The 18180-nt window shown below is 47.3% G+C and overlaps 1 protein-coding gene across 1 annotated transcript in view; it reads left to right on the top strand.

Moving 5' to 3' along the window:
* Positions 1–18180, top strand: part of POLR3A (RNA polymerase III subunit A) — a 206841-nt gene that overhangs the window by 66654 nt on the left and 122007 nt on the right. Inside the window, exon 17 of the mRNA XM_030203237.1 lies at positions 4574–4685. Within this exon, the coding sequence (XP_030059097.1) occupies positions 4574–4685 (112 nt within the window). The remainder of the gene's footprint in view (positions 1–4573; positions 4686–18180) is intronic.

The following is an 18180-nucleotide window of genomic DNA, read 5'->3' as shown; positions in this document are numbered from 1 at the left end:
TTGCACTGGGCGTGGACGTGCATTGAGTGGGTCTCTACCTGCTTCGATGTGACTGCTGTGCAGGGCTCCCAGGACCAGTCAATATTGGATCCATTTCTGAGGCAACGTGGGGATTCAACATAGTCCTTGTCGGCACCAAGAAGCATCAATGACCCTCGGGTGAAGGCCAAGAAGCATCAGTATCGATCCCACTCAACGCACACTGCTGGGAGCTCCAGGGTACCGAGGGATTCACTCCCCAAGAAACGTCGACTCCGGGAGAACCATTCCTCCTCCACACAAGAGCTGTTGATGCAGGGATCTCCATGCAGCAAGGACCAGGCAATCGGCTCGACCCCTGAAGTTCAGCAGTCTGTCTCTGAACCAACACCCCTGCCTTTCCTGATGATCTATTTCGATGGACGCTGCTGCCCTGCAAGGTCCTCAGTCTGTAGTGAGGTCTCCAAAATCTGTGTGTCGTATGTGCTGGCACCCCCTTGACATAGGTGGAGGAAGGTTTGCTGGAGTTAAGGATGGAACTGACACCTCAATTACCCTCTCGGGAACATGATTCCTCTTTATCGAGGCAGGCTCAGTCTCTGCCCTCCCATGACGAATTCTTTGCCAGCACCAACGAGGAACACTCATAGGAGTCTGAGGATCCATGGTACTTCTCAGAGGAGTCCTCCTATGGCATCCCATCTGACCCCTCCCCTCCAGAGGAAAGGAGGAAGTCTCCACCTGAGTGCCTTTCCTTCCCCAGTTTTGTCAGGGAAATGGCGGCTGCTTGAGATGTTCAAGGTCCTGGTCCATACATTTTCTAGAGAGGCTGTGGCAGTCTCTCTTCACTGGATCCTGAAGGATGTGCAGGTGAAGAACTGAGAGGTCCCCTATGTTAGTCCCTGTCCTGCCCAAGGATATGGGCACCATGTATCGGATCCAGAGTTCCCCAGGGTTTGACAAGCCTCAGTTACCTCATCATTCCATGCTCAAGAGAGCCATGAGTTCTAGATACTATGCTTTGGCAGCCCCAGGCAGAAAAGCTAGAACCCTGGATTCTTTTGGGCAGAAGATGTTTCAGGTCTGTATGCTCATTTCCCACATACAATCTTACCAGCGCTATACGAGCCTGGTGTGCAGTATGTATGATTTGGCACACACTCTTCCACCGGAGCAGGCCAAATCTCTTTGCCAGCTAGTAAAGCAGCAAGAGAATAGGTCATAAGTTCTTGGCCAGGGGCGCATATGATTTGATGTGGCATCCAGACAGATCAAGCACAGTGAGGGTGACAAAGAAAAGAGCAGCAGATGATGTCCAAAGAATTGCCTTTTATTATAACATCAGAGATTCGATATGAGCCTGAAAAGGCCTTCCTCAGTACTCTTCTGTTGGATGTATGATGATACTTAGCTAGGCTTAATGAGGTACACATGATGATTAACATCATGCTGCTTTCGTCAGAAAAAAATGGTATAAGCGCTTGGACTCTCTGGAGTACAAACTAGTTAAGAAGCGACTAGAAGTGGAGGTTTACAGATAGGGAGTAGAAATTTATTTGACGGTGTAGTACTTAGTTGTAAAAATTTTTTTAAAGAGGTAGGTTTTCAATTCTTTTCTGAACTGGAGATAGTTGGTGATGCTTTTTGTGATTCTCGGTATTGAGTTACACCATTTGGATCCTTGGTAACTAAATCCAGCCATGTATATGGTTTTGTAGATTATATTTCTGCAGTTGGGTAGGTATAGAAGCAGGTACCCTCTGGTTTCTGGGTTTGTGTTTCTTGGTGATCGATCATACCTAGCATATTTTTGGGCGACATGCCGAATAGTATTTTGTAAATGATGATGCTGGCTTTGAAGATTATTCTGGCCTTGATTGGTAGCCAGTGTAGTATTTTGAACAGTGGAGTGGCTCTTTCGAATTTCAATTTCTTGAAAATTAGTCACACTGCCGTGCTCTGGAAGGTTTGTAGAGATTTTAGTTTGCTCTCCTTGCACCCTACGTATGCTGCATTGCAATAGTCTAATTATGATAATATTAACAATATAATATAATACGGAATGATTGTCATGGAAAATAGTCTCTGATCCTTCTCAGTTTCCATAGTTTTCTGAAGCATTTTGTTGTTAATGCTGCTACTTGGTTGTCCAGTGTTAGATGTTTATCAATGATAATTCCCAGTATTTTTAGCTGTGTTTCGATTTTATATGTTTGATGGTTGATTGTGATATTTTGTTGTGATGTGGAATTGTGTGGACTTAATAGAATCAGGAATTTAGTTTTGTCACTATTTAGTTTGAGTTTGAACGTTGCAGCCCAGCTTTCCATAAGGTCCAGGCTTGTTTTGGCTTTGTCCGTTATTTCTGTAACATCGCTTTTGAATGGTATTTAAAAACAGTGACATTTGCATATATGTATGGATTGAAGCCTATTAGTTCCTAGTGAGCCATCGTTACATTGAACAACATTGGAGATATTGGAGATCTGTATCCCAACCTCCAGTGTTTGGCCCTCACAGCCTGGATGTAGAGAGCTTAAAATTTGCTTCATTACATCTTCCTAAGGGTGTCGTCAGGGTCTTGCTGGCTTCCAGGAAAGATTCCACTAAGAGGTGTGTCTGCCAAATGGAGGAAGTTTACCATCTGGTGTGAGAGCAAGGCCCTAGATCCTCTTTCTTGCCCTACTCAGACCTTGCTTGAATACCTTCTGTACACCTTTCCGAGTCTGGTCTCAAGACCAACTCTGTAAGGGTTCACTTTATTTATTTGTTGCATTTGTATCCCACATTTTCCCACCTCTTTGTAGGCTCAATGTGGCTTACCTAGTGCCGTTAACCGATTCCAGTGTGAACAATATCAAGGTGATATTATGGTAGAATGAGGTACATATATGGTAAAGACAAGTGGGGGGAACTTAGGGAGGGAGAGGAAGAGTTAGGGTAACCAAAGACCGTAATGGACATACCCTAACTCTTCCTCTCCCTCCCTAAGTTCCCCCCAATTGTCTTTACCATATATGTACCTCATTAGTTTGATTAGTGCTTATTATTGCCTTGTAGAGGGTTGGCCCATCTCTGGACAACCTCTGTTTGCTTCATGGGAGGTTTGCTTTTGTCAAAGCTTCGCCTATGTCATGGGACCTCAACATCATCCTCACCCAGCTAATGAAAGCTCCTTTTGAGCCACTGAATTCCTGGCATCTGACGTACTAGGGGAAAGAGGGGAAAGAAATCCTACATAGAATGTTGTCAACAGAGAAGAGTGGGAAATTGGAGAGGACTTGAGAACGACTGGGGACATAGGATAATCAACAATGATAAAAACACTTTATTGCTGATACAGTCGTGTCGGGCATTTTACATGTCCCTGGTGTTTCTCAAACTTTCTCCAACTTCCCACTCTTGTTTGTTGATCTGAAGTACTAGACCTGGAAGGTCTTATTTTTGATGGCTGGTATTTCAGCTCTCAGAGTTGGTGAGCTTCAGGCCCTAGTGGTAGATGCACCTTACACTAAATTTCATCATAATAGAGTAGTTCTCCACATGCACCCAGTGTTCCTGGCTAAGGTTGTGTCATAGTTCCATCTGAACCAGTCAATAGTTTTTAAACATTTTTTCCCAAACATTGTGTCCATCCTGGTACAAGAGCACTGCACACCTTGGACTGCAAGCATTGGCCTTTTACTTGGAGAAGACTAGGCCCTACAGACAGTCCACCTAGTTTTGTTTCTTTTGATCTCAACAGGATGGAGGTTGCCATCGGGAAGCATATAATCTCCAGTTGACAGGCAGATTGCATTTCTTCCACTTATGCCCAGGCTGAGCTGACTCTTGAGGGTCATGTCAAGACTCATAATGTCAGAGTCATGGCGGCGTTGGTAGCCCTCTTGTGGTCTGCCTCCATAGAAGAAATTTGCAAGGCTGCAATGTGATCTTCAGTCCACACATTCTCATCTGACTACTGCCTTGAGCAGATACTTGACGCGATAGACAGTTTGGACAGACAGTTCTGCAGAATATGTTTGGAATCTAGAATCCAACTCCACCCCCCTAGGCCAGTTTTGTTCTGTTCCAGTCTGCATTCTCTCACAGTTGTATATAGTTTCAGGTTAATCAGTACTTTGTCCTCACTGTTGCAGGGCCCAATTGACCAGTGGTGGTAGTTTTCGGTGAGCTTGGTAGCTAGCGATTCCCACGTGTGAGATTATGGCCTGCTTGTCCTCGGAGAAAGCAATGATACTTACCTATAGCAGGTATTCTGTAAGGACAGCAGACCGTTCACTCTCGCATACCCTCCCACCTCCCCTTGAAGTTGATTCCATTCTGTATTATTGTACTGCTGGTCCTGCGCTTTCACTGCAGGTGGCAAGGCACTCGTGAGTGCATGGTCAGGATGCTGTGTATGCTCTTAAAGCTGTGCTAGCTTTATTTAAGCTCCACACTGGGCGATGTGGATGGCGTTGCTCACATTTGAGAATAAATGGCCTGCTGTCCTCTGAGAATACCTGCTACAGGTAATTACCTTTGCTTTTAAATTAATGGATCTGTGGTTTCTTTATTATAAAACCCTTTGTACTCTTTGTGTTGCATGTAGGCCTTAATCTTAAAGGAGCTGTCTGTGATCAGAGACCATGCAGGCAGTGCCTGTCTCAGAGAACTAGACAAGAGTAACAGTCCTCTTATTATGGCATTGTGTGGCTCCAAAGGTAAGTAGTGGTTCACTTGAGGGTGATATTACAAGTACTAGTGGAACAATCAATTACTTGACCTATTTTTCTCTTTTCCAAAGGCTGCAAGGCAGTGCAAAACATTAAAAGCAATACAATTAATACATCAGTTTATAGTGTAAACACACAGGTAACACAAACAGGACAGAATCTGATCAAAGAGCCAGGCCAAAAACTGAGGAGCCAGCATTTAACTCCTCTCTTTCTTCTCCCTCCTATCCTTTCAACCTGCTGCCCGTCTTGTCTTCCGCCAGGGTCGCTTTACTCATACTACCCCTCTCCTCAAGTCGCTTCACTGGCTCCCTATCCGTTTTCGCATCCTGTTCAAACTTCTTCTACTAACCTATAAATGTACTCACTCTGCTGCTCCCTAGTATCTCTCCACACTCGTCCTTCCCTACACCCCTTCCCGTGCACTCCGCTGCATGGATAAATCCTTCTTATCTGTTCCCTTCTCCACTACTGCCTACTCCAGACTTCGCGCCTTCTGTTTCGCTGCACCCTACGCCTGGAATAAACTTCCTGAGCCCCTATGTCTTGCCCCATCCTTGGCCACCTTTAAATCTAGACTGAAAGCCCACCTCTTTAACATTGCTTTTGACTTGTAACCACTCGCCTCCACCTACTCTCCTCTCCTCCTTCCTGTACACATTAATTGATTTGATTTGTTTACTATATTTTTTGTCTATTAGATTGTAAGCTCTTTGAACAGGGACTGTCTTCTATGCTTGTGTAGCGCTGCATATGCCTTGTAGCGCTATAGAAATGCTAAATAGTAGTAGTAGTAGTAGTGGGGCGACCCCTTGTAGATCAACAATAGCTGTTTTAGAAACTGACATACTAGGGGCTCTTTTCCTATTTTGTGTCTTTAACCACTCTCTCTCTCTGTGAACCCCGCCCCCCCCCCCCCCCCCCCCCCCCGCCTCTCTATCACCTATTCCCCTCACCTTGCAGGCTGCCATTGCAGAGGAAGACAGCATTCTTCTTAGCCCCCACTGCGGTATAGGAAGTTTGGGCTGATCTCTCAGTTTCAAGTCCTGCAAGACTCCCAAACTTCTTGTACCTCACTGCTCAAGCTTACACAGAGAGCTGAATCACAGTGCCCCAGGCCTATTTTATAATCCCTAATAATCTAGAGGTGAAGTTGGAGCCGAAGCTACTCCCAGTTGCTCTTCATTCTGGCTCTGCTTTGAAAATGGCTGCTGCGACTGGGTGCTGCTGTTATGATCTTGCACAATAGTTTATATGGTAAATAAAGTGCTCCAAATAAATGCTTTTGATACAGAATTTTAGTAGGAATTCAAGACTATACATTTGAGATAAGCTCCTTAAGAACTAGCCTCTCTGAGGAGTTATGACATTGACTGTCACTCAGAAAGTAGTGCAAAGTCAGCTACTGTAAAAACACCATGGTTTTTCAAGTTTCTTTATTATGTAATACCCTGCTTAAGTGTAGGACCTTTTAAGGTGGCTTACATTATAAAAACTAAATAGTCTTGGAGAGAAAGGAAAGATAAAAGTATACAATAGAGAAAATAAGTAGAAGTGAGAGATACTGGTCATAATTTTTCATTTGCTGAGGTCCATGGGTATAGAAGCTATTTTGCTTGGAAATAAAATACTTTATTTAAATTATATTCTGGCTTGGATACTGTGGATTTAGCAGGTAATACGTTTTGGCTGCAGTTTTGGTTTTTGTCGAAAGTGTTCAGTTTTGATGACAGTTTCGGTTTCAGCAAAAACTAGAAAAAGCTGTTTTGGTTGGCTTCTACTCTGAAGGTCAAGAACAGTTTCAAAGAGCAAATCTTCATTAAAGCTGCAAAAGACTTTTTCTCCATCATAGAAGTATGAGAGTGGCAGTGAAGTCTGTGATGTCAGATAATGCCTAGAGATGGGATTGAGTCCTTAATTACAAAGGGGCTTACCTAATGAAAGGTTAAAATAGGATAGGCCTATTTTTCAAAATCCATAGCGCCTCTCACTTGTTTGCGTTAAGGATCTATTTATGAGATGCAATCCAGTTTGCAGTTCTGTCAAGGCTCTGTATATGTTGAAAATTCAGATCTGGATGCCGTTGGCATACAAATATGTACTGAACCTAAGTATTGCCAGTGGGGCAATATAGATATTAAAGTAGGGGCAAGTATACATGTTTAGAGGGTAGCTCGTAGAGGCAAGCACATCTATAGATAGAGGACAAGACCTCTGCTGCTTTCACACTGTAATTCTGTGTGCAGCAGGAAAGTCCCCAAATAAACCTGTCAGTATCAAAAGAAATAGAATATTACCACCAGTCAATGTTGTTCACTAAACTAAATACAGTATGAAGGAAAGGGAAAGATACTTCAAATCTTTAAAACAGGAAAGAGGTTAAAAAAGGGGGAAGGGGGAGTGGGAGAGTAATGTGACTGCTGAGGCTGCAGCTTCATGTTATGGCTTAGGTGGTCCTCAGAAACGTGTGAAAAAGAGGTAGGTTTCAAGGTCTGTGCTGAATTCTTGGCTGAGGATTCAGAGCCAAGGGAGATGGGTAGGGGGATTCCAGCGTGATGGAGCAGTACTAAAGAACACATTCTGGCTGGTCAATTCTGATTTTGATAGATGGAGGGGGTGGAAAGAACAGTGAATCAGGGCATGTCAAAGGGCCTTGGAATTGGGTATGTGGAATGATTACTGAGGTGGAATAGGAAGGGGTTCTTTTAGGGCAGTGGTCCTCAAACCTGGTCCTGGAAGGCACCCCAGCCAGTCAGGTTTTCAGGATACCTGCCTGACGTCCACTGCACCCCCTAATAACTGCTCCAGTGACCTGCATACTGCTGCCAGGGAGGTGGGTATGACATTTGAGGGTGAACATAAAAAGTTGTGAAACGGCATATTTTTGTGGTGGGAGGGGGTTTGTGACCACTGGGCGAGTCATGGGAGGTCATCCCCGACTCCCTCCAGTGGTCATCTGGTCATTTAGGGCACTTTTTGGGGCCCTATTCGTGGAAAAACAGGGTCCAGGAAAAGTGCCCTAAATTCTCGCTAAAAACGCATATTTTTTTTCCATTATCGGCGAAAGGCGCCTATCTCTGATCGGCCGATAACCACACCCCAGTTCCGCCTTCACCACGCCTTTGACACGCCCCCATCAACTTTGTCCGCATCCATCCGCGACGGAGTGCAGTTGAAAACGTCCAAATTCGGCTTTTGATTATACCGCTTTATTCGTTTTTGTGAGATAAACGTCTATCTCCTGATTTGGATCGCAATATAGGCGTTTTTCTTTTTCAATTATAAGCTGGATGGTCTTGTAAACATCAATTTTCAGATTGAATAGGGAGGCCATTACTTCAGTATTAGTATAGACTGGCCTTAGCATTTTGAATTGGTTCATGGGAATCACTCTCCTAATGTGCACTCTTTAGTTTACTGTAGACACAGTGATATATGGCATAATTAGTGGCTGTTTGACAAATAAAGTACAACTGAATAGGACATCCTGGATGATTGATTCAAAAGATGATCTAAAAAGGCAGAACAGTATGATCCTGATTATCAGCCTCTGCAAGAATTATCCTAAGTAATTATATACCTGTCATTTGGATTCAGATATGTACTATAAAGGATGCTTTCTAGTGCAATTTGTCCCTATTAGAGTACATAGATATAGTAATGAGTAGGTCATGGACTGTCCTAAAACCAGTGCCATAGCGAGGGCGGCTGACACCGGGGCGGGTCGCTGCTGCGCACCCCCCCCCCCCCCGGAGCGCATTCTTACCACTGGCGTAGGAAAGGGGATGGGTGGGAGAGCCACTCCGCCCCGAGTGCACGTCGCTGGGAGCTGTGTCGGAAGTAACCTGTTCCGGGGCAGAGAGAGCAGTGAACCAGCGGAGCTGACACCCCCCCCCCCCCCCAAGCGGTGTGCACCCGGGGCGGACCGCCCCACCGCCCCCCCCCCCTTCCTACGCCACTGCCTAAAACAATACCCATATGAAGTTATTTTTGTATAGTGATCTACAGTTTTCCACAAGTACATCTAAAAAGACTAGTAGGGAGAAAAAGCAGTTTTCTGCGCCTCTCCTCCCTCACCTCCCCCAAGTTTGTTATTTATTTATTTTTTAAGTTGTGCATTAAGTCTGTGGATTTCTCTTAAAGGACCAAACTACTGATCCTGTGGAAGGGATTAGGGAGTTCTTTTTTTTTTTTTTTTTTCTTCCTGAACATCATTCTAGGGAGAAAAAGCACTAGGAGTCATTCGCTCTATGAGGGAGGTAAGGGTGGAAGTATTACTATCTGACAGCAGATTTGAGCCTTCCTAATTACTTATCTGAGTTATATGATTAGACTATCTGAAGCTTCACAGGGAGACAGAGAGGTACACAGAGAAGACCTACAGGGAAGTTATAGAGAAGTCCCACCTCCAGTCTGGCAGCCCCTGTGCTGCCTTAGAGGATGGAGGCCTCCTAGAAGGAGAGCATCACGCTGGTGAAGTAGGAAGTACTACTGTAGCTAGAACCTGCCCACCAGGGGATGTACTATCCCAGTAGCATAGCCAGATCTGACATTTTGGATGGGCCCAGAGCTATTATGGGTGGGCACTATGTATATAGGTATGAGTCGTGTTTCATGGGATAGTCTAAGTAATGCCTTAGCGTGCACTTGATGATGAAATTATCTGCTCAACAGATGTCCTGCATCAACATAAACCACATACATACTTTTATGGAAGACAGAAAATTTTAAATAAAGTTAAAAATGTCAATCCTGCACTATCCCACAATTCTAGGCGGGTTACAACTGTTACATAAAATTTCACTAGAAAAAACATCTCCCAAAAGTGCCAGCCAAAGCACACACCACCCAACCAATTGCACACCCAAAGCTTTAGAGTATATGCCACTTTGTGTCTGTAAATGGCCAGAAAAGCAGTAGGTAAGTGTACGCATACTGTGTAATTGGCAGCTTTAAATGTGCTATTGGCTAAATAGTGTATGCTCTAGATGGCACCCTTAGGAGAGGTCTCTTCTCATGTGATTTAAATTGGTCTCTTCTACCCTCTGATTAATAGTGTATAGAACATACATAAAATTTTGCATATTAATTACTAGACAAGCAACACTTAATGTTGACAAGACATAAGTCTACTATAATGGCAAACATCTAAACATATATCACAGTATCCTGTAAAAATAATTACAGCAATGGCACATATCCTTCAAACTTTGCTTTATAAGAAACGTAATTGCATGATTAAATTGTGTTAAAAACCACCTTTTCTATGTTTCAATGGTTTTTATTTGAAAACACAGCAAGAAATAGAAGTCCACCTCATCATATTGGCTATAGTACTGTATTGCAACATTTAAGAGAACAATATAACAGATATACAACATGGTGTACAGTCATCAAACTTTAACATTTTCACCCCTCCTACTCCCACTATACATAGTTTGTAAACCTGTTATGGCAATTCCACTTCGCTGGTGTGTTTAAACATTGCACTAACTCTAGCATTGAGTTCAACAGGTCATACCACAGCAATAACCCTCACTTAGCAGATTACACAAACTTTCAGCGTGAGGATCTCACGCCTTACTAAACAACACCCAAAACTTATAACATGTTGTCCCCTTATCCCCAAACTTGTCTTTTACCTCCCGTACGTAATTTCAAACTTCTCCAAAGACAAGCAGGCTGATATTCTCACAAGTGGGTGACGCCACGTCGGCCCCGGAGGATTTTAAAGCAAAATCTCAAAATCTCTTTACGGCGTTCCGACGCGCGAGCGATCGTACTGCGCATGTGCGCACACCTCTTCCCGCTCGCCGTGCGGACACGCCCCTCAGTTTTTCTTTTTCCGCGTCTGAGGAGACACGGAGTTCGTTAGGGCTTCGTGTTTTCTTCAGGTCTTCGGAGTTAAATCTTTTTTATTTTTTCATTTGTACTTTTCATGGCAGGCTCATTGTGGCTTATATATACAGGTATTTTTTGTACCTGAGGCAAGAAAAAATTTAAGTAATTGCCAGAGTCACAAGGGGCTGTGCCTGAACAAAGCATATAAGCTTTTCTTTTCTTTTTTCTTGAAAGTGCTGGTATATTGTTATTTCGTGGGCTCTCTCTAGCCAGCAAACTAAACAAGCCCACATTTTTATGATCCATTTATTAAAACTTTACAAACGGCTCTCCAGAGCTGTGACAGCCTGCTCCAGCACACCACTGTCTTTAAGCCCCACAAGTGATAAAAGGTGTATGTCACAGGAAAAACCAGGAACCTAAGCAGGTGCATCCCTGGTCAGCCACTGAATGGGCAACCTGGTGACACAATACCAGTGGTGTAACCTTTGAAGTGAGTCTCCACCCGCCTCGGCGCCTCCTGCTCTGCAGGTCATTCGGGCGCATCGGAGGATGTGTCTTGGGCCGGATCATCTCCCTGTGAAGCGCAAGTAGTGTCTCAAAGAAACGAGACGTATTCTACTCTGCCAGGGATGCCCAAAGGAGATCATTCTGGAGTCCGACAGAGACCGATGCACGCTGGGTATAGTTATGCATCGAATAGGTCTCCACCTGCCTCGGCGCCTCCTGCTTGGCAGGTCATTCGGGCGCATCGGCGGATGTGTCTTGGGCCGGATCATCTCCCTGTGAAGCGCAAGTAGTGTCTCAAAGTAACGAGACGTATTCTACTCTGCCAGGGATGCCCAAAGGAGATGCCCAGAGCTTTGCTCCCTCGGTTATGGAGGTATCCGGGCTTCAGACATCAGTCGGTGCCGAGAGCGTTGCTCCCTCTGTTATGGAGGTATCCTGGCATTGGACGTCGATGCACCGGTACGTCGGTACCAGGTATCATCGGTACCATGGGTCCCGTCGACACCGGGTATCATCGGTACCATGGGTGCCGTCGATGCCGAGTGTCATCGGTGCCATGGGTGCTGTCGGTACCGGGTATCATCGGTGCCATGAGTGCCGTCGGTACCGAGTATCATCGGTGCCATGGGTACTGTCGGTACCGAATATCATCGGTGCGTCGGTACCGAGGAGTATCGATACCAGGAACATTGGTACCATGGTCGGTGTCGTGGGTCCCGTCGGTACCGGGTATCATCGGTACCATGGGTGCCGTCGGCACCGGGTATCATCGGTACCATGGGTGCCGTCGATGCCGAGTGTCATCGGTGCCATGGGTGCTGTCGGTACCGGGTATCATCGGTGCCATGAGTGCCGTCGGTACCGAGTATCGGTGCCATGGGTACTGTCGGTACCGAATATCATCGGTGCGTCGGTACCGAGGAGTATCGATGCCAACTACATTGGTACCATGGTCGGTGTCATGGGTCCCGTCGGTACCGGGTATCATCGGTACCATGGGTCCCGTCGGTACCGGGTATCATCGGTACCATGGGTCCCGTCGGCACCGGGTATCATCGGTACCATGGGTGCTGTCGGTACCGGGAATCATGGGCACCATCGGCACCAGGTATCATGGGCACCATCGACTATCGGTACCAAGTATCATCGCCCATCGGTACCGAGTATCATGACTGCCATCGGTACCATACTATCAGGTATCGTCGGTACCGTGGATACATGGGTATCAGGTATCATGGATGCCGTCGGCACATGAGTACCATCGATACCAGATATCATGACCAGGTACCATCGGTGCCATGGGTGCCATTGGTACCGGGTGTCATGGGCACCGTCGGTGCCATGTGTACCATCGGTACCGTCGGTGCTGTTGGTGCCGGATATCAGGGGTACCATTGGTACCACATGTCATGGTTACCATCGGTACCAGGTATCATGGGTACCATCGATACCGGATACCATGACTATCATCGGTACCAAGTACCATGGGTACCATTGGTACCGGGGTCCATCGGTACCATGTGTATCATCGGTACCGTCGGTGCCATGGTCTAGCTGTCTGGTTTCGATTCCCTTGCATTTCCAGACTTTGTCCTTGGCTTCGGGACCATGGGGACCATTGGATGCCATGGGTGCTACCGCCTCCTGCGGCATCTGGCTTTTCACCTGGTCTCCTTCACCGATGCTGCCTCTGGTATGGGTGTTCGCACCCTACTGGGGCAACTTCTCGACCCATAGTAGCCTCCATATCGGACGTGTTTGGATCTGAGCTGCTCTGTTTGAGTAGTTAGTTCAGTTCAATGATGGTCATTTGACATTACAGTGGAGATTGTGAATCCCAATGCCCAGATGCTAGAGGTCCTGGACTACTATCTTCACCTGAGTCTTCTGCACTCAGAACAGATAGGAGTTCTAAGAACTTACTTTGGCGCCCCCAGGGCCAGAGCATACATCCTTAGCCTCTTTTGGAGAATGGCGTACCAGGCTGGCATGATCGCATCCCAAATCAAGTCTTGTCAGATCTTTACGAGCATTCCCACCGGAATAGGCTAGACCTTTTCACCAAGTGGTCAGGTAGCACACGGTGTGTCGCAGGTTCCTGTCCAAGGGCATTTTCGACACTTGTAATGTAACACCTAGATTTCTGCTCTAGGTACAGTGATGCGCAGACTCTCATGACTGTGTGCCTCTCTCCTGGAGGAGGAGACTCAGCAGAAAACTATAGATATGCTGTACATACACTTCCTCATCTTGGAAGTTCTTTAGAGAGAGGAGTAGTTTTCCTTGTGCCTTAAGGGGTCGTACCTATACTCCTACTTCTTGACAGCCGGTTCGGGCTATGCCTCAGCACGCTCGTTCTAGTCAGCGGCGTGCACCTAATCAGGCCTCTGCAGCTATTCCCCAGGAAACAGAGGGGTTTTTGACTGGCTCCAATTCAGTATAGCCACTAAAAAAAAAAAAAAAAAAATGTCCGTACCGGCCATTCTGCCTGTCGGGGGGGAAGTTTACATTTTCTCCACCAAAGGTGACTTCTTTATCCTCCAACCGGTGGGGTTTTTCAACTAGTCCGGTTAGGATACATTCTCAATCTGGAATCAAACCTTCCACATTGTTCATTGGAAGCTTAATCCTTTAGCTTCCATCAAAAGTGAGTACTTGCAGAGGAACTCTCTGCTTTTCTCAGCGCCAATGCAGTCGAGCCCGTTCCACCAGGGCAAGAAGGGTTGAGATTCTATTCCAGGTCTTTCTTTGTGGGTTGCGTCCCATCATAGACATAAGGGGCCTAAACGGATTTGGTTCAGGATGCTTTCCCTGGGCATCCTGCTTCCCATACTTCAGGAAAACGATTGGTTATGCTCTCTGGATTTACAGGATACTTATACTCTCTTTGCATCCAGAGTATGTTTTTTTCCTAGTGCCTGGCTGTTGTTGCAGCGTATCTTCATGGACTGGGAGTGCATGTGTTCCCTTAACACGATGATTGCCCGTCTCAACAGATTACAGCACAGTACATATTGAGACTTCTAGACACATGGCTTCCGCAGTTCATGTAACTCCCATGGCACTTTTGCACATGACATCCGCTCAGTGCATCCTAGCTTCCCAGTGGTATCAAGTTTAGGGTATCTAGAGGATGTAACCCGACTGTTCGCCAGTCTTCGGTATTCCCCTCAGAGGTGGTTAATTCTCTCTATTTTGATTCTGAGGCATCTTACTCAGTCAAAAGCTGCTGACGAAGGTTGCATCCCTCCTGGCTATCCAACCAAATTATTTTAATTCAACAAACAATCGGGTTGTGATGTACTCGATAACCAAGGAGTACTGGATCTTGCCCTCTGAGTTAGGATGCCATGCAGATGTAGCGATGGGACCGCAATGCGGCATGTTTTCTCCAAGCCACTTATCTAATTGGCGTAATCAGCAGTCTGGCCGACAGGCTGAGCAGGATAATGCTACAGTTGAGCATGCCTATAGTTCGAAAGACCCCTCAGTGGATCTTTTTGCTACTTAGTCCAATCGCAAAGTCCCTCAGTTCTGTTCCAGGCTGCAGGTTCACGGCAGGCTACCATCGGATGCCTTTCTCCTTCTTTGGGAGACAGGTTTTCCGTATGCGTATCCTCCCATACATCTGGTGGAAAAGACTTTGCTGTTTCTCAAGCAAGATTGTGGAGCCATGATTCGGATTGCTCTTTTCTAGCTGCGTCAGATAGGATTCCCTCTTCTTCTGGAGTTGGAATGTTTTCCAGCTCTCATTACGCAGAACGAGGGGGCACTTCTACATCCCAACCTCCAATCTCTGGCTCACACGGTCTGGATGTTGAGAGTGGGGTTTCGTTGAGTTTCCAGAGTGTCTCCCGACTCTTGCTTGCTTTCAGAAAAGATTTCACAAAGAGGTGTTATTCTTTTTCATGGAAGAGGTTTGCCGTCTAGTGTGACAGCAAGGCCCTAGATCCTGCATCTTGTCTTATACAGACCTTGCTTGAGTTCTTTCTACACCTGTCTGAGTCTGGTCTCAAGACCAACTCTGTCAGTATTCATCTTTGTGCAATAGAGCTTATCATCAACGTGTGAAAGGTCAGCCTTTAGCTGTCCACTTCACGAGAGGTTTATCTCTCCCCCAATATTGAGAGAATTCCTTGTATGTGTCTAGGGGATATTATTTCTGTTGGGCTTAGCACCCACAATAATTTTGACAGTTGGCTCTTATGCTTCGGTCAGAGTTCCTATCACTCCTTATCCAGTATCTTGGGGTCCCAATGTCGTTTTCATCCAGCTGCTGCAAGCTCAATTCGGGCCACTGGATTCCTGCCATCTGAAGTATTGGACCTGGAAGGTCGTTTTCCTTAGTGGCTGTTCCTTCAACTCGTAAGGTCGGTGAGCTTCGGTCTCTAGTAGCTCAAGCGCCTTACCTTACTTCTCATCTTAACAGAGTAGTTCTCTGCATGCAGACAAAGCTCTTACTGGCGCTGGTATCAGAGTACCAGCTGATCCAGTCAGTTGTCTTGCCAACATTCTTTCTCCCTCATCTTGCAAACCCTGGCAAAAGCAAGCTCCGCACTTTTTGCGTGGAGCAGACGAGCTCCCTCGGACGGTCCGCCCAGTTGTTTATTTCTTTTAATGCCAGTTGCTGTCGGAAACTGCATAATTTCTTCTTGGATAGCAGAGTGCATCTCCTTCATTTTTGTCCAAGCTGGACTGACTCTAGAAGGCCATGTCACGGCTCACAAAATTAGAGCCATGGCTAAGTCGGTGGCTCATCTAAGATCAGTCACTATTGAAGAGATCTGCAAAGCTGCGGTGTGGTCATCAGTCCACACATTTTCATCTTACTACTGCCTTCAGCAATAGCCGACTCGTCAGTCGGTTTGGGCAGTCGGGGCTGCAGAACTTCTTTGGGGTTTAGAATCCAACTCCAACCCTCCTAAGCCCATTTTTGTTCTGTTCCAGGCTACACTCATTTAGATATTTCTTCTTTTCAGGTCAATTTTATTCTGGCCTCGCCGTTGCGAGACTCAATTGACCACTGTTTGTTGTGTTGTGTAGGCCTGGAAGCTAGGGATACCCCACTTGTGAGAATATCAGCCTGCTTGTCTTTGGAGAAAGAGTAGTTACTTACCTGTAACAGGTGTTCTCCGAAGACAGCAGGCTGCATATTCTCACAAACCCTCCCACCTTCCCCTTTTGGAGTTGTCTCCTCCATCTTTTGGATTTAACTGAGGGGCGTGTCCGCACGGCAAGCGGGAAGAGGTGTGCGCACATGCGCAGTACGATCGCTCGCGCGTCGGAACGCCGTAAAGAGATTTTGAGATTTTGCTTTAAAATCCTCCGGGGCCGACGTGGCGTCACCCACTTGTGAGAATATGCAGCCTGCTGTCTTCGGAGAACACCTGTTACAGGTAAGTAACTACTCTATATTATCACTGGAAACATTCAGATCAAAACCAACTTTACTGTATATTGCAAAATATCGAACAATTGCCCATTAACCCGCTGAACGACATGATCCTTTATAACATTACCTTCCCCCCCCCTCCCCACTCCTGTCCCCTCCAACCCTTCCCTCCTGTCCCCTCCCCCCAACCTCCCCTCTGCCCCCTTGATTCGCATATCCAAAGGCTGAAACTGCATCTTCTCCGAGGACAAGCAGGCTGCTTGTTCTCACTGATGGGTGACGTCCACGGCAGCCCCTCCAATCGGAATCTTCACTAGCAAAATCCTTTGCTAGCCCTCGCGCGCCGATGCGCACCGCGCATGCGCGGCCGTCTTCCCGGCCGAAACCGGCTCGTGCTGGCCAGTCTTCTTTTGTCCGCGCTCGGTACGGTCGTGTTTCGCCGTTCGCGCCCCGAAAGTTGACCTCGCGCGTCGTTTTTGGACTTCGCTTAAAAAAAAAAAAAAAAAGTGTCGGAAGGAGACCATTTCGGTCTGTTCCCCTTCCTGTATTTCTAGTTTTGCCCCGGTAAGTTTTCTTTCGTCGTCGGGGTAGGCCCTTTTAGGCCTCGGTTCGAAGTTTTCTTCTCCCTTTTTTTTGTGGTGCCATTTTCGCCATTTCGAGTTTTGATCTCGCCGGCGCGATTTTTCCGCCCATGACATCGAAGTCTTCCAGCGGCTTCAAGAAGTGCACCCAGTGCGCCCGGGTAATCTCGCTCACTGACAGGCATGCGTCGTGTCTTCAGTGTCTGGGGGCTGGGCACCGCCCGCAGGCCTGTAGTCTGTGTTCTCTTTTGCAAAAGCGGACTCAGGTAGCGAGATTGGCCCAGTGCAACGTTTTGTTCTTCAGCTCTTCGTCGGCATCGGCACCAGGAGTATCGACTGCTTCGACGTCGTCGGCGCCCGGACCTTCATCCTCGCCCCCGATTGCATCGAGGCATCGGCCCTCTGCATCGGGGCCGAGACATCGGAGGGCTGTGTCGGCGTCGGTGGTACCGAGACCTCCTCGTCTGCTGATGTCGTCGGACGGTGGTGCTTCGTCTGGAGTGCAGGTGAGGGCTGTCCATTCCCCTGCTGGTGGCGGTGAGCCTTCGGGTGGGTCTCCCCCTACCCTGAGGGCTCCTGCGGTACAGCCCCCCCGAGACCGACCTCCTTCGGCCTTGGCCCCAAGGAAGCGACGGCTGGATTCTACGTCGTCCTCGGCCCTGAGGAAGCGAAGGCTGGATTCTACGTCGTCCTCGTCGGTGCCGGGAAGCTCCGGTGACATGCTTCGTCCCAAAAAGTCGAAGAAGCATCGTCACCGGTCCCCTTCCCGTGTCGGCACCGAGAGCTCTGGGTCGCCGAGGGAGTCGGCACCCAGTAGGCATCGGCACCAAGAGGACCGCTCGCCCTCTATTCAAGAGGTGTCGGTGCGCTCCCCTTTGGACAACCCGGAACAGCCTCCACGCCTGGAACAGATTCTGACATCGACACCTGCATCGGCTTCCATGTCTTTTTCTACAGCCTCTCTGCACGAGAGTCTCCGGGCCGTTCTCCCAGAGATCCTGGGAGAGCTGTTGCGCCCTATCCTTCCGGTACCGGGGGTGCTTGCGCCACCGGTACCGTCGAGCGAGGCGCCGGCTGGCCCATTGCCCGGGGTGAGGTCTCCGACATCGGTGCCGCTTGCGGTACCGACTGCGGTAGCCTCCCAGGAAGGCTCCCCGAC

The sequence above is a fragment of the Microcaecilia unicolor genome, chromosome 5 (genome assembly GCF_901765095.1).
Source record: "Microcaecilia unicolor chromosome 5, aMicUni1.1, whole genome shotgun sequence".
NCBI classification, from domain to species: Eukaryota; Metazoa; Chordata; class Amphibia; order Gymnophiona; family Siphonopidae; genus Microcaecilia; species Microcaecilia unicolor.
This window is presented reverse-complemented; position numbering and strand designations above follow the sequence as displayed.